Below are 16888 nucleotides of genomic sequence, written 5' to 3'. Positions count from 1 at the left end.
CTAGGCGACTTTCAAAGTGCAGGGTAATTTGAGACAGGAACATTTCCGTTGCGACCTACTCGAAGGGTCTTTCATTCCACTGCGATCCAGTCTTCGAGTAGAGTAAGAATTTCTAGTTTTTTTAAGTGTTATTTTTATTTTACCTATTCACCCCCCTTCAGGTGACATCTAGATCATGTTCTCGGGCAAAGTGAACTTTCAATTGGTATCAGAGCTAGGACTTATATCTTGACCCCGTTTATGAGGAATCTCCACAAGTTGGAGTCTCTCACGCCTTACACAAATGATCACAATCAAAACCGGAGTAAGGGAGGGAGTAAGAACACGCACACAAGAGCACAATCGTAGAAACAACACGCACACAAGCAAAGAAGAGAGTGCAAGAACAAAACAACGGAATGACAACTCAGAAACACGCTCAAATTTCTCTCAAACACTTTGAAGGCATGTTGTGGGGTTTCGGAGTTGTAGTGTGCTCTCAGAATGCTTGCTTTCTTCCTCCATGGTATCTAGGGGTATCTTTTATAGGCCTAAAGGGCCTAGGAGCCCTTGGAGCTTCATTTGGAAGCTACCAACCTTCATCTGTTCGCGGGTGCACCAGACATTGTCGGTTTCCTGATCTGGGGGAACCAGACTCTCCAGTGACCCATTTGAGTGTTGGCGCTGCTGACGTGGCCGATGTAGCCGTTGACCGCCTGGTACACTAGATTGCCCGGTGCTCTACCCGGACTGTCGGGTGATTTTAGCCGAGGGAGCCGAGCAGAGGCTGAGGCTGGCCAGTTCGTTGTAGAGGGCACCGGACTATCCGGTGCTGCCCGCACTAGACCACTTTCTTCTATTTTGTGCCAAACTTCTTTGGCTTCTTTTGGCTCGACTTGAGAAGTTCTCTAGCACGTAGACAAACATAGTTAGAAAGCAAAGCAATTGACTAAGTGTTAGGATCATACCTTTATCACTCCATTTCAAAATGATTTGCAATGCGTGCAAACTTAAGCCCAAAAGTGCTTTTCTCTACAAAATAGGTTAGAGCCCAAACACAAGTACTAGAAACATTGTAATGGACCTATGCAACATATTTACAAGTGCAAACCTTAGACTTGTACCATTTTATATCAAGTTCCTCACTTGGTCCATGTATGTGCTCTTTTCAACTTGATATCTTCAATTTGCTTTCTTTACATGTGTTCATGCTCTTATCAATATGGTTAGCTCAAAATGATGCGTTGGGCATTTAATCACCAAAACAACTAGAAATGGTCCAAGGGCACATTTCCATTTCAATCTCTCCCTTTTTGGTGATTTATGCCAACACATCTAAAGCAACTCAAAAATACTAACTTAACTAGATATGAGTCATCAATATTTGCAAATTGAAGTCCAATTAAAAGCCAATTGGAGATTCATATGATTTGGCATATTTGGATAGTTTTGGCACCATTTGGTTTGTTTTTGCAAAACAAATTCATTTTTCTAACTTCTAAGTCAAGACACTTTAGTTTTGCAAATCAAACCATTTTTCAAGAATAGTTTTGATCAAATACAAAAAAACTCTCACATTTTCCCATAAGAAAGATTTCTCCCACATAAGAGAATAGTTTTGCAATCAGAGGGCTCATCTTTGCTATCAAGAGGGTTTTGATCAAAAAGACATGTTCGAAACACAAAACTTTTTGAAATTCACAAGTGTCAACTGATCCAGTTGATTTGGCCTTAACTTTTTCCCTTTGGCATTAAGCACCAAAACGGAGACACTAGTGGCCTCAAACCCCATTGCATCACCAAAAATTGCAAATAAAGAGCACAAGGCAATGAAAATCAAGAGAATTTGGACTAAAGTACGTTGATACCGTTATTGAGTGGAAGCCATTTCCTTTGTCCAAATCCATCAATTTCCTTTCATTCCACCTTTGAGACTACATCAAAATCACTCAAGCAAACACATTAGTCTCAAAGGGTCAAGTTGTAGTGTATCCTCCCCCTAAATATATGCATCAATGCACAAGGACTTGTGAGGTCCGAGGATGACATTCTATAACTTGAGCACCAAAATAAGCAACAAAGCAAATTATAGACATAATTAACATGATCAAAGATACATAAATGATGTATGCTATAGATTAATCCAAGTTCCGTGAATCTAAGACATTAAACTCACTACACAACTCACAAAATATTCTTTCATCTAAAGGCTTAGCGAAGGTATCGGCTTGCTGGTGATTGGTGCTAACATGACAAATATTGATATCGACCCTTTACTGGTGTTGATAGAGAATTAAATACATTTTTGTCTTTGAACCAAATGTGGTTATGCGTTATATAATGGGATAGAGAAAATAATTTAATAAAAATAGCTAATAGCTAAACTATTAGCTCTAATGCATTCAAACAGTGTCATAGTAGAAGTGGGAGTTATGAACACATGAAAATGGTTGGTTCTGGGTAGTTGATGTACTAGCGCTTACCTAGGCTTCATGTTAAAAGTTGGCATGAAACTTAGGATCACACGAAATTATAGGTGTTTAATAACTATCCAATGTAGTTTTTATTTAGATCTCAATCTCAATGCCCTTCGGAAAAAGTACAAAAAAGTTTGTGATTCATTCAAGTGGAGCGACATTAATTTATTGGGCAATTGTGTTCCTGTCCCTGATAGAAGTAAATGTGATTTTGTCCCTCAAAAATCGACTTTGATATTTCACGCCTCTTTTTGAAAACAAAAAACAAGCATGTCCATAGTTTGCTTCTGTTAAATAACAATAATGATGTGAAATAGGATATACAAAGACAAATTTACCCTTCAGTCGTAGTTGTGATTTTGCTCACTCCTTTAAAAAACAGAGGTAAAATCACAATTACAAACAGTTAATTTTCAAAGAGGGACAAAATCATAATTACGACTGAAGAGTAAATTTATCTTTGTATATTCTATTTCATATTGTTAATGCTATCTAACAGAAGCAGGGACGTGTTTTTGTTTTTCGTTTTCAAAAGAGGCCTAAACTCACAAAGCCAAATTTTGAGGGACAAAATCAGGAACACACAATTGCCCCCAACTTCGCCGTGTGTAGCTTGCTCCTCTGCTTAGGTAGGTGAATGTTTGGATTGAGAAATCACTCCATTTAAAATAAAGTGTTGTATCATAAATATATTTCTCAAATTTAGTAGGATGACTCAATTTCTTATATTAAAACTAATAAATTATAAGAAATAAGATTGTGACGGATCAACTTATTTTATTCCACAAACCAAACAAAAAATAAATAATGAAAAAATAATAGACTAGATCATTCAAAACACTCTGCCGGTGACGCTCGCAATTTCGCGTTGTGCAACACTCGGCCGGTGACGTTCGACGGCGGCGCGCGCTGTGATAGAAAGTGTCCAGTCGTGAGATGAACGAGTGGAAACTGGGCGAGCGGCCGGAAAATTCAAAGCCGAAGACGAGCAAAAGGCGTCCGCTCCGCTCCGCTCCACGTCCACGCTTCCGCCCATTTCATTCACACGGCCACACACAACAGATACGGCTGACACCACCGCGGAAAATTTATCCAAATGAACACCACAAGAAAAGTGTTATGCTAAAAGTTCATCTCGAGATTGGTGTAAAGCTTTTCAAACGCGAATAGAATAACGATCTTCTATCTGCGACATGCCTTTTTATTTTTCATAACCAAATAAAAACCACATAACACAAACAAGAAAAGTACAGGTTATAGCAAGTGTCACAGATAGATATCAAATATTGGAGTGAAGTCACACTCCCACGAAACAGTACCAAACTCTTAGTTCAATTTCCTAGCCCCTTAAATTAAAAGGCTACAACGAAATGTAGGAAACAGGTGGATGGCTCAGCCCAGAACAGGAAACTATGTAAAAAGCAGTGATTCAAAACTTGGCTTTTAGGAGAATTTCAGGCTTACTCGAGCTGAAAATTATCACTTCTAAACTCTACCCATCCTGTTCAGGTTCACCATGCGTGCACCACCATCACCACCTCTGCCTGATGGAATAGACTGGTTGCGACCCCTTGCATCCTGAAACCTTGAAACGCCACCATAGCCCCCGCGGTAACCCTGATTGCCCCTGTCCCTCTGGTGTCCACCACCACTTTGACCAGATATTGCACCTCTGCCGGAGTATCCAAACCTGTTGCCACCACCCTGCCGCCCCTGTGACGAGACAAAGTTATCCTGCCACTTTCCCATATTATCCTGACCCTCGCCCCTGCGCCTGGGAGGTACCCCCTCGAGAGTACCACCAGTTCTTGCCTCGTATGCCCTCTCATTGATCTCCACCAGGACCGAGAGCTTATCTGCCATCTGGAAGAGTAGCCCCTGAAGCCTAGTTTGGTCCACACTATGGAATACGATGCACTTTGTTGGCTGGTCCCAGCTAGCATGAAGCTCTTCATGCATCATCATCTTGCTAACAATGCTGTGGGCATGCTGCTCGCTGAGATCAAACATGGTAGTGAGCTGGTTAAGGCTTAAGGACTCGTACGAAGACGAGTATGAAAAGAGATAGGTTCTAAGAGCTTCCTCCTTGATCTTAAGCTCCAACATCTCAAGAACATGCTCTCTGTTCCTCAAAAGCTTCCAAATCTCCAACGAATTTATGACACTGAAAGCCTTTTGGTGATCACCCTTGTTGAGGGCTCTTGTGGCAGCCATTACATGGTCCCTCACATTCTCGGGCGGCCCAACAAATGTCTGCCTTTCACTCACTTCAAGAAGCCTTCGGAATGTTTTGCTCATAGGTCTCCGCTTGTCATAGGTGCTGGCAGCCATATTGGGGACTTCAATCAGCATCGCACAGATCAAGTGTGTGGCTTCCAAAAGCTCCAGGTTTATATGCATATGGTAAGGCATTTGCCTTCTCCTCTCAAGTCTTTCCTGCAGTGATAGGGACTGCATTAGCACTGATATAACAAAAAGGAAAAGAATCATCTTTTGATCTTTTCCTTGCATAAAACTACCCTAATTGTAGTCTACAATTAAAAGAATATATAATATATAAAATTATATATATTGTATAATAATTAAATTATAGACTACAATTGTAGTAGTTTTATATAAGGAAAAGATGATCTTGTTCGGCTGGCTTTACAACGGCTGTCTGCTGCTTTCTAGCTTAAGCTCAAGCAAGCAGCGTGCAGCTGTATGAACAGCAGCAAAGCAGCAGCTGCTGCTGCAAACTAGCTGCAGCAAACGGCATGGATGATTAGAAGGACAGGCTTGGCGCAGTGGTGGGAAGACTTTTCACTGACCCAAAGGCCCTGTATTCGACGCAACCTCTGAGAAAAATGCAGGGGTAAGGCTTGCCTCGGTTATTCCTTCCCCAGACCCCACTCATGCCAACCAAGTCTGTCCATTTTTTACAATATAAAATTAATATGTGGTGTGCTCTACTATTAATAAAAACAAGATTAACTACAAGTAGCATAAAAGAACTACATCTTCATAAAGAAAATAAATACAGCTCAATATACAAAAAAGTCAAGATTTGTGATTTGGGTCAGAATTACTGCATACAACAGGATAAAGCGTTATATATCATATTCAAAAAGCAACAGAAACATAAATAATTAACAGATGCAAGCAGGAGATATTACTGTGTGAATATTATCAATTTCACATTAAATTTTCAAACTAGGGTCTTGCTTGTGTGATTAGGGTTAAGGGCTATGTGAATAGCATTTACAAGAAAAACATAGGGGTTTTATTTTACCTGTTCGGGAGTTTTTTCATGGTATCGGCTTTGTTGCACACCTTGTGCAAGCAATTCTTTCACCCTCCCAGTAGAATAGAGCTCAGTCAAGCAACCATGGGCTTCATTTATCAAACCAGCCCTGAAAGCACACAGCCCTAACTGGGCCATGACTCTGTTGAATAAAATCTGCGATGATATGTCCATGAGCTGAATACCATCTTGCAAATGACTCATTAAAAGCAAGTCGCGAGCCACTGAAAACTCATCAGAGATCGCATGGTGATATATGTCACACAGCATTGCACGGGCTTTGGTCCTTTCATCCCCATACTTGTAAATTAAGAACATCAATCCATCCATCAAAGTTCTACCGCTTTCTGGAAAAGTAGGCTTCCTGTGCACAGCCTCTGGAATCACAACAAATGGTGATGGTCCTCTATTGTCATCTACTGCTTTATGTTCATCACCAGCCTCTGCATCATCATCATCCACACAGTCCTCAGGCTGCTCTGCGAGTTTTCTCATTGCATCGTACACTTCTTGGGGCTTGTAGTAAACTAGTTCAACACGGCGCAGTGCAACCTTGGCAGCAGCTTTGAAGTTTCCAACCCTTTCAAGATAATCTTGGACGTTCTGTGCGACAACCAGAAACAGGGGTTCCTCTCTGAGCCTCTGAACATAATCTTTTGTGTATGGATCTGTGCACTGTAAGGTCTTCAAAAATTCAGAGTCCAGTCTCTCAAGGAATGCAACCAGGTCACCGACAACATGTATTGTTCCATTGTAGTCTGCACCCTTTTGAGTTTCATTCTCATCAGGCTCAAATGAGGTGTCTACTACAATGTTAGGATACTGCTGGAGTATATCAAGCACAAGAAGCATATTATTGACACACTTCTTCCACACATTGACTGGCATATGCCCAAGTAGACTAGGGTTAACATCAAACTGCGCAGAAATCACATGGAAGAGGATTTCAAGCTTCTGAGCTGGTGTTTTGGCCACACGGGTCAAAAATGTTAACTGCTCAACACGCTCGATCCTTCCAGTACCTTTCTTTCCCCTAGATGCTATAATCTCTTTGAGTTTCTTATCGACAATATCCCATGTGATTTCACTTGGATCTTTCAAGAACTGCTTATCCATCAGCTTATCCTTCTTACTCCTTTTCTGTTCCCAACCATCCTTATCATCATCCTCTTCATCTTGTTCCTCTTCTGATTCTGACATAGCTATTTTATCAGGATCTTCAATCTCTGCATCACTTTCATCAGCATCGTCATCATCCACATCTTTATCATCTGCAGCTTCATCTTCAAAACTCTCTGGATGCTCCCTGCACTTCTGGATCTGCTCTTCATACTGCTTGTTGTTCTTCTTGAGTTTTTGCCTCATCGCATTGAGTGCCTTCGAATTGCTGCTGCTCATCTTCTTCCTGGCCTCCTTGTTTGCAAGGGCTTCGGCAAGGAAGTCCTCCAGCAACACAAGAGCTTTGATATACATTTTTGGTACCTCAGTAGATTCATTGACACGAACAACCTTCTCAAGATGTTTGTTAAGCTTCTCAAAACTCTCCTGCAAGCTCACCCAGTCATTGATCTTCATTGCATTACGCATCTGATCAACAATAGATCTCATCTCCTCGTTGCGCTTGTCCCTCAGGGAGCGGATCACACGGTGACCTGTATCAGACTCATCGCTGTCATCTTCTTGATTCTTCAAATATCGGTTTTGGGCACCGCGTCCCGCACCACCTCGACCTCCATCATCATCACTATCACTGCCCTGTTCTGACTCAACTTCTTCCACCTCCTCCTCCTCAGACTCACTGTCCCCCTGAAGTTACAAAGGACCAGGCAAGTGTTAGATTCTTGCATCAACAGCAATTGCTTCAATTACTTCAGTATGCACATAACAAACATACTGGCACGCTGGTACCATTACGCAAGAGAAAGCAAGTACCTGTCCCCAGAAACGGGATGCCATGGTTCTGCTGCTTCCTTAACTTCAGTCTTGCTCTGCAAAGAGTACACCTAGAATGAGCAATAATTAACAATAAAAACAGGAGCGGAAACTGCATTAAACTGGAGGCAGCACTGACACAAGAGTAAAATAATTTGAGTACAAATTTGAAGAGAGTATCATGATGAATCAATTCTTAAAAATCACTCTACTAAACGAGTGACTATGAAACACAAGATGAAGTTCAGCTAGCAGGGGCGGACGACATGGGGGTACACATGCACACCCAATATATTTTTTTTGTGTGCAAAACAGTCGAAGTTAGTATAATACATGTATACACTTGTAATTAGATCAGATCCAAATGCAGGGTTCACCTCAATATGGATTGTTCACAAATGACAAAAAAATGTATAATGTTGGTGATTCATGATAGGAACTAGGATATACAGCTCAAGTTTTTCCAGAAAGCATCAGTTAAACCTAACCTTGTCATCAGTACAAAAGAACGTCCAATAGTACTAAATATGCATTAGGGGTGGCCACGGATCCATTCCCCGGCGGGGCAGTGTGTCACGTCCCGTGGCCACCGTCGACGAGGAACGGGACGTGAGACTCCGACAAACTCGCCTGGCCGCTTCTCCACGAGGAAGACGACTGGAAAACTGTTCTGGATATTCTCTTTGATGCCCCTCTCGTGTTCTGAATGTCCTTTTGTATCAGCATCTCGACTTGGGCCATGGACTGGGCTGCGGTGTCACCACTTTACAAGTGGGCCAGATGTTACATTATCGCCCCGTCGAAATGTTGCTTGTCCCCAAGCAACAACATGTTATAGTTGTAGACCTGGATTCCAAGGTCTAATTATCCAAACCGCACTATACCATTGACTTGACAAAACAAAGGGTCTATCTTTTCCCTCACCTCGCTGGAGAAGTCCAGCCACGGTAGCCATATGAAAGTAGTACCCATGTATAGTATGCATTTCTCGATGTTCAACATCTCCATAGTGCATTGCATCCTTTGGCATGAGGACCTCAGAGCCATTGAAGATGGATGGCTCATTCATATCCTTCACAATGTATAGTATTGGAGTTGATCCATTGAAATTTTCATAGGAGAACTTGGCATCACTAGCATAAACCTGAGAATGCGTCTTTCTAAATACTCTAATAGCTGCTTCTGTACATAATGCCTTCAAATCAGCTCCGCAATAGCCCACACAGCTAGCAGCAAGTTCCATCTTTAGTTTCCTCGGTGGAGGATCCTTCCATTTTTTTGTATGAATATCCAGTTTTTCTGCTCGAGCCTCAGAGTCAGGTAAAGGAAAATAAAACTCATGATCAAAACAGCTAGGTTTACGCAATGCCCCATCCATGACCTCAATTCTATTAGTTGCTCCAATCAAAACAACTTGCCCACGAGAAGCAAGGCCATCCATTAAAACAAGCAATGTTGAAACAATTGAATTGTGAATCTGCTCTTGCTTGCTAGACCTCACCGGTGCCAGGCCATATATTTCATCAAAAATTATAATGGACAGTTGATTTTTTTGAGATGCCTCAAAAAATAGCTTTAGCTGTCTTTCAGCCTCACCCACCCATTTGCTAAGAACAACAGCTCCTTTGCGCATATCAAAATTGACCTTCTGGCTAGCTTTGGAGGCAACACAAGCTAATGCACGGGCAACCAACGTCTTTCCTGTGCCTAGTGGACCACAAAGCAGAACGCCTCTTGGAGAAGTGATGTGATAGTTTGCAAAAAAAATTGGATATAGCAATGGGAAAAAAACCATTTCCTGTAAAGCATCAATGTACTCTGATAGTCCACTTATATAGCTCACGTTCTCGTCAACCTGCATAGGCTGAATGTCAGCTCCTCCCTTAGAACTTGGTCCAGTAGTTTGCATCCTAGGCATGAGTGAAGTAGAAATACCACCCTGATGACCCCAACCAGATGCTCCAACACTCAGGCCCCATGCTGCTGGTCCATGCATATCCAAACAACCTATCAACCATGGCATAGCTCCCCTCCCACTGCGCATCCATGACCTGGCTGGACCTTCATCCGGCTCATCCACCAGAAGTGAATCATCTGGCATAACCTCCCTCGGTGGGTGAGGCCTGCTGGCCTCATCTTCAACATCAGAATCCTTCTTGGTCGATTCTACTAGGGCTTCTTCACCTCTCAGAGCCCCCACATCATCACCAACATCATCCTTGTTAGCTGATTCTTTTAAGGCTTCTCCACCTTGAGCAAGCTGCTTCAGTAAACCTTCATGCATGTGACTTTCAGTTTGCATCTCCTCATCCCATGCAACTTTAGGACCCATTTCCCTGAACACTGGGTGTGTACTTGCTTGCTGTGACATTCCAACAAACATCCATGGGGCATCAGGCACAACATCCTTCTCGCAAGCGCTGTGCATCTGGTCACCCACCTCATGAGCAAGCCGCTGACATAGGCCACGTGAATCACAACCAAGTAGCACTTCTGCATCCCAGACCACCTCCTCAGCAGACATTTCATCGAACATTGGATAATCAAAACCTTCAGAGAATGGAACAATCACCGCCTCACTGCCATCGTGAGGCATTTCATCGAGCACTGGAAAAGCCATACCTCTGTCGCCCTGTCCATCAAGTCCCCACCAACGCCCTCCTTCTCCAGACCGTGGATTCGCCCAACCATTGTTCTCCGGCAGCTCCGCCCACGCCCTGTTCAGCGCCACTAGGAGGTTGTCGCCCTTGTCCTGCTTCTTCCACCTCTGCTCGAAGTTCTCCAGCACGTCCCATGCCGCGGGCTCCACCAAGCGACAGTGGATGTCGTTCCACAGTTCCCTCGACCCGCTCTGTCTTCCGTCACACGGGTCGATGCCGCCAAGGAAGTTCACGAGGTCCGGTGGCGACTCCAGCGCGCCGCCGCCGATCACCGTCTTCTGGTGGTGCGCGACCATGGTAGCCGTCTTGATGTCCTGCACTCTGGGGACGCCTTATGTCGAACAGGTGAAGAGCTTCCAGTCTTCCGCCTTCACTCGCCACTAATCACCGCCGCCAAGACCTTCCAAACTGATCGCCACACCGTCCACCACGAACGCCGATGAGGTGTTGTAGGACGTCGCGAACGGTCAGATAAGGAACTCTAGCATCGCAAAATCGTGGCCGCCGAACAGGACCGCTGTCGAGAGAGCGTGACCACACCGCACCGCCGAGGACCCGAAGCCTCTGATACCACTTGTCACGTCCCGTGGCCACCGTCGACGAGGAACGGGACGTGAGACTCCGACAAACTCGCCTGGCCGCTTCTCCACGAGGAAGACGACTGGAAAACTGTTCTGGATATTCTCTTTGATGCCCCTCTCGTGTTCTGAATGTCCTTTTGTATCAGCATCTCGACTTGGGCCATGGACTGGGCTGCGGTGTCACCACTTTACAAGTGGGCCAGATGTTACACAGTGCCCGCGTCCCCGTCCCCGCGACACCGGTTTTTCCCCGTTCCCCGTCCCCGGTCCCCATCCCACGAGGGATGGCAACGGGTCCATTCCCCGGCGGGGCAGTGCCCCCGTCCCCGCGACACCGGTTTTCCCCGTCCCCAGTCGTGGGGAAGGTTTTTCCCCGTCCCCGTTCGGGTATACGGGCCCCAACGGAGAAAAATCCCCGTGAATTCCCCGCTTAGACTACAACAAGAGCTCGACGTTGGAGAAGGAGGTCGCCCGCCGCTGCGCCACCACACTTGGACGCGCCCGATGCCTGGACGTCGAAGGAACAGGATCTCGATGCCTGGACGCGTCCGCCGCTGGCCGGCTGCCTGAGGAACACCGGTGGACTGGTGGAGGCGACTCAGGCAGTCAGGTGAGTACCCGACACAGGAGCTCGACAGAGGAGGAGATCGACGGTGGAGGAGGAGATCGACGGTGGAGGAGGAGGCTGCTCACCGATTGCCGCCACACGCTGCCGCTACAAGGTCGTCGTCGGAGGCCGCTACAGGGACGCGGGAGGAGGATGCCACCGGATCTGAGCGCCGCCAACTAGGGTTGTGATTTGTGAACCTCAGAACCTGGACTTGGCTAGCGTGGGCCGTGGGGGAAAACAGGAGGCCTACTCAGGGACTTGGCTAGCGTACGCTGGCAGCCTGGCAGGTCTCTTAGCCAATGAGCAATGGGACCCATTTGTCAGACGGGACCGACCAGTAAGGTTTTGTTTGGTGGACTAGGTATGTGCCCGTGCGTTGCAACGGCACACAAAACATTCAACAAAATATTAATACACAACAATTACAAAGAAACGAACAACACTTATACTATCGCCAACGAACAACACTTATACTATCGCCAACTTTAATATCTTTAAAATTGTTTGCTATCAAATACAATGTTACCTTTATATGATTAGTGGCAGCAGCATGAACACATCTGAGAGTAGCCATGATGTAAAACTATTTTGGTAAGTTCTCTCACAAAGACAGAAATATCAGAAGTTGTGTAATCTGAAATGACAGGTAACATGACCCATGAAAAAAGATGAACCGAAACATGATACCCCGCAAGCCAAGCACGCTCTTTCTCCTTCAGCACGAGCAGAGTCAATCCCATATAGATCCAGTCAATCTTGATGACACCGGAAAAGATACAAATGAGTTACAACTCAACATTCGTCTTCTATTTGGAACCTTTTCTTTTCAGCAAATTAAAGTAGTATGATAACAACAAGATGTGCCACTGTTATTTTTTTGTGACAAAGCACAATGACTTGTGTGTTAAACTACGATACCTTTTGAACAATGGCAACCGCTGCTTGAAAAGGTGTCATGTCTTCGTATGGAAGCTGAAAAGAAAAGGCCAACTCAGCAATTAGCAAAACCACACTTCTACTCTACCATTACAACGGCGAAACAAAATGATGGCGAGAGAAAAATAACATTTGCACTGAATCCTAGTAACATGAGATCAAACTGAAAAGGGCAAGATATTTGCACCCAGAAAGCTAGGCTAGTAACAATTTGAGCATAGTTTCTTGGGATTCATGGAATACAGAATAGCCAGGTGATAAGAAAAATAACATTTGCACTGAATCCTAGTAACACGAGATCAAACTGAAAAGGGCAAGATATTTGCACCCAGAAAGCTTGGCTAGTAACAATTTGAGCATAGTTTCTTGGGATTCATGGAATACAGAATAGCCAGGTGATAAGAAACACGTGTAGTTTAATAGTACTAAAAAATCATTCCAACAAATTAGAAAAAAATATCTATCTTAAACTGCTGTACTGAATCCTAGTAACATTAGATCAAACTGAAAAAGGCTGGATATTTGCACCCATAAAGCTTGACCAGTAACAATCTGAGCATAGTTTTTTGGGAAGATCATAGAATACATAATATACAGGTGATAAGAAACATGTGTAGTTTAATAGTACTGAAAAATCATTCCAATAATTCAAGAAAAATATTTATCTTAAACCACTGCACTAAATCTCAGTAGCATAAGATCAAATTGAAAAAGGCAAGATATTTGCACCTACAAAGCTTGGCCAATAACAATCTGAGCATAGTTTCTTAGGAAGGTCACATGATACTAAATAGGCAGATGCCTCTCGATCTAGCTGATAAACACCCAAGATGCAGCTAGCTGCCTTCACCGTTATTTCCAAACGTCTCAGAGACCAGATGAGATACGAGGGGAATAACAGAGCAATGGCAATTAAGGGATTTAAATTAAAATCCTATGTAGGGAGCCTGAACGATTTCGAGTTATCAGCCAATGCTTTTGAAACCCCCCGGTTACAAGCAAATGCACTCAAGGCTCAATTCAACTATGATCTTATCAGGTCCAAACTACTGCAGGACAAGATAACCCGCCCTAACCTGATGAATGCACCAATACACATAGGTGGACATCCTAAATCCTCTTGAGGCATCAAACTTTTCGATCCCACAGAGTAGCCCTATGCCCATATCAGACCACCCTAAAGCATGAACGAAACATTACATTTCAACATTTTAGGTACACTAATTTTTCTCTTGTTGCTACTATGCCATTAGATTTATAGAGAGGTTTCTACAAAATGAAGTATTAGTCCATAGTCTTGTTTTCTATTTTATAATTCCTTTTGAACACTAATAACAAAGAAAAAAATCGCCACATTTGACATAATGGTTGGATCATCCATGACCACATATGAATTGGAAGAACTCTAACATCTAAAACATGAAGTGCATTGAAGTTTACCTTGTCTGTTTTCTCTGACAGCATATATATAAAAGTCCATGACTCTAAGATCAACACCTGCAGGAGGGCCTTGAACATATGCAGTAACTTTGGATGGCTGCTTTTCAAGCTTGAATGCTGCTTTGATTTCATACCATTGATCCCCATCAGCATCCACTTGCCCACAATTGACCCATTGGTTTTTATCCACAACAAGACTGACAATTACAAGCGTCATGAATTGGAAGAACTCTAACATCTAAAACATGAAGTGCATTAAAGTTTACCTTGTCTATTTTCTTCGACAGCATATATATAAAAGTCCATGACTCTAAGATCAACACCTGCAGGAGGGCCTTGAACATATGCAGTAACTTTGGATGGCTGCTTTTCAAGCTTGAATGCTGCTTTAATTTCATACCATTGATCCCCATCAGCATCCACTTGCCCACATGAATGCGCTGCAGGAAGTTCTGTTGCGAGCGAAAGCATGTGATCAGTGCTTCATGAGCAAAGTATGCAACTCACACCAGTTGAACAAGAAGTCAGGTGAATGCCAAAAATTAACAGAACTGACAGGTTTCACGCACATAAAACACGTTCTTATTACAGACACGAAGACGGGAGTATCTCAAGTTCCTTAAAACGCACTGTTGTTTGACGATCTCGTTGTTAGTGCCATGGTAACTACGTACAAAGGGGAAATCAAAATGCAGAACGACATATTCTGATCTACAGACTTCCTCAGCTCATAGATGATTTCCATGGTTCAGACCTGCAGACTTCCCATCATGCCCTTAGCTCATACATAGGAACCTGTAGGGGAACACATTTTCTCTACCATAGAAGATTGGGAATATCGGCCATCGATCATAAAAAAATCATGCTTACCCTCACCATCAGCAGAAACAAACAGATACAGGGTTTGTACTTTGCTCTCATAAATTTAATGTGTTCAATGAATCTGCAAATTAAATCAAGACTGTGTAAGATATAATTGGTTATATATTCCTGGGTTGCAAAACCAGGAAATGTTATATGCAAACATTTAGAGGCGGCGTAATGTCAACTGTCCTTTCATTTCAATACGACAAGTTATGTAGGTTCAAAGGCGACAAGGGAATGATCCTAAATGATCCTACTCAAAAGACATGCATAATTATCGACCTCTAAAAATTACACCCAATAACTAACAGATGAAAATGAACTCTTGTCCTTCCACTGCTAACAAATTGCTATTCATTAGATTAAAACAAATAAAATTTGAATGTGCAGCTCAACCAATTGGTTCCATGAATCTCAGGTCAAGTGTAACATGAATCACTTTCTAGGATATAAAAATCAAATCCAATAGCTCACACAACACAAGTCGTAATTGGCTAATTGCACATGTGCTAATTATCTCATCTAGAAAAGTGTTATTTCTTCAAAAAAAGTATAGACTGTGGACATGTATGTATCATTGCATCATTATTCTCGTTGAGTTTTGTGCTGGGTTCCGTACGATTATGTTAGCAGACGAAAAACAAGAGGGGTTGATTGAGATTCCAAATATTAATATATCTATGAAGCAAAACTTACCATTTTTCTGATCCACGCCATCGACATATAGAATTTTTTTCCTGCATGTAGATAAGAGAAGACACAGAGAGAACAACCATTGAGATAGTGTTTTAAAATATCCTTCACACATTAACAGAAAGAGATAAATTTGATTGAAACTTCTGCTAATAAAAAGGATTCGGGTAACAAGATATATATAAGAACCTTTGACCCTTTCAGAATCATACGACACATGTGCCCGCTGAACCTTGACATAGGCCAGCTTCAGACCAGAGACCGCGCCAAGAAGCCTCTCGACAACCGCTTCCTAGTAGTGGGCGGTGGAAGTTCCAGAACAGCTCTCGTGGTCAGAGACTTGGTGTGGATATACTTTCAGGTGCGCATCGTCTTCGCTGCTGCCCCCACCGGTGCTGCCGTCGTTGGGCTTCTCGCCGATGTTCTCCGCCACAGTGACGGAATGCACCTTGCAGATGTTCGTGATTCGCAAAAGGCTGGATGACACCCTCCTCAGCTTCCCCTTCACCGGCTCCATCTCTTAAGATTCCATACTCAGCCGCGGCGTCTGTGATCTTCAGTCTGCGTGCGTGAGACAACAAGTCAAACGAAGCATATGTTCCAAGAAAAGAAGATCGCGACTTTTGAAGATGTCTATTTCGATCGAATCAACGCCATGAACACGGAATGTGGATTTAAGATTGCGTCTAGCCGACTGGTTGGCGTCCAGGAGAAGGAAACAAAATAGTACAAAAACAATCCCAGAATAGAAGAACAGGCCAATCTGCCTTGCATACTCTGAGTAATATACCTTTTAGCCGGCGGTTCCTGAAACTTCAAGAACTTGCTGGTCTTGTGCATGTGGACGGACCCAGGAAGCGCAAAAGCCTGCCAAGAATAGGACCCAGCATCTTCTCCTCCACTGACATAACAACCATGGCGGTAAGGCGTCAAGAGGAGCAGGTCGGCGCAGGGCAGCCGAAGAAAAAGCAGAGGAGGAGGAGGAGGAGATCATACAGGTGGAGGCGGAGATGCCGGAGCTGCAAGAGGTGAGGCCGCAAAGCAGCGAGGTCGTGGAGACAGAAACGGAGGCCCATGGAAGCACGGATGATAGCTCACCGGTCGTCGTTGGAGAAGAAGTAGCAACACCTGAGGGAGAAGACGAGCTTGCAACCAGCACGGCGGAAGAGAAGATCGTCGAGGAGATCCAACGAGCAGAGGCAACTGAGAACTCGGGGTGGGGCTGGTGTACTGGTTCGTCTGGGTGATGGGCGCGGCGGAGGTGAAGGGCAAGAGGGTGGTGGATCTCAAGATGGGATCCATCAGGCGGGACAAGGTGCAGGACAAGGACAAGCAGTACTGGTCCTTCTTCCGCCGCCCCAAGGAGACGACCACCAAGGCGGCTTCGGCGGAGAAGGTGCCGGCCGTCGTCGACACCTTTTACAACCTCGTGG

At 43.9% G+C, this 16888-nt stretch overlaps 1 protein-coding gene across 3 annotated transcripts; it reads right to left on the bottom strand.

Moving 5' to 3' along the window:
- Nucleotides 1–3623: 3623 nt before the first annotated feature.
- On the bottom strand, nucleotides 3624–11832 carry LOC100272475 (Eukaryotic translation initiation factor 3 subunit C). 3 transcript variants are annotated; one of them, XM_008669231.4, is made up of 4 exons: nucleotides 11606–11832; nucleotides 7672–7727; nucleotides 5728–7545; nucleotides 3624–4892 (listed from the first exon to the last, which is right to left on the bottom strand). In XM_008669231.4, exons 2-4 carry the CDS (start codon nucleotides 7693–7695, stop codon nucleotides 3942–3944), a joined length of 2793 nt encoding a protein of 930 aa, XP_008667453.1. In that variant the 5' UTR covers nucleotides 7696–7727; nucleotides 11606–11832; the 3' UTR covers nucleotides 3624–3941. The 3 variants fall into 3 exon arrangements, with proteins under 3 accessions (XP_008667453.1, XP_020403090.1, XP_008667454.1); XM_020547501.2 differs by having other exon boundaries at nucleotides 7672–11496; nucleotides 11606–11825; XM_008669232.4 differs by having other exon boundaries at nucleotides 7672–7742; nucleotides 11606–11825.
- Between the last annotated feature and the right edge of the window lie 5056 nt (nucleotides 11833–16888).

The sequence above is a fragment of the Zea mays genome, chromosome 2 (assembly GCF_902167145.1).
Source record: "Zea mays cultivar B73 chromosome 2, Zm-B73-REFERENCE-NAM-5.0, whole genome shotgun sequence".
Taxonomy (NCBI): Eukaryota; Viridiplantae; Streptophyta; class Magnoliopsida; order Poales; family Poaceae; genus Zea; species Zea mays.
Note: the sequence above shows the minus strand (reverse complement) of the source record. Positions and strands in the feature narration are given on the sequence as shown.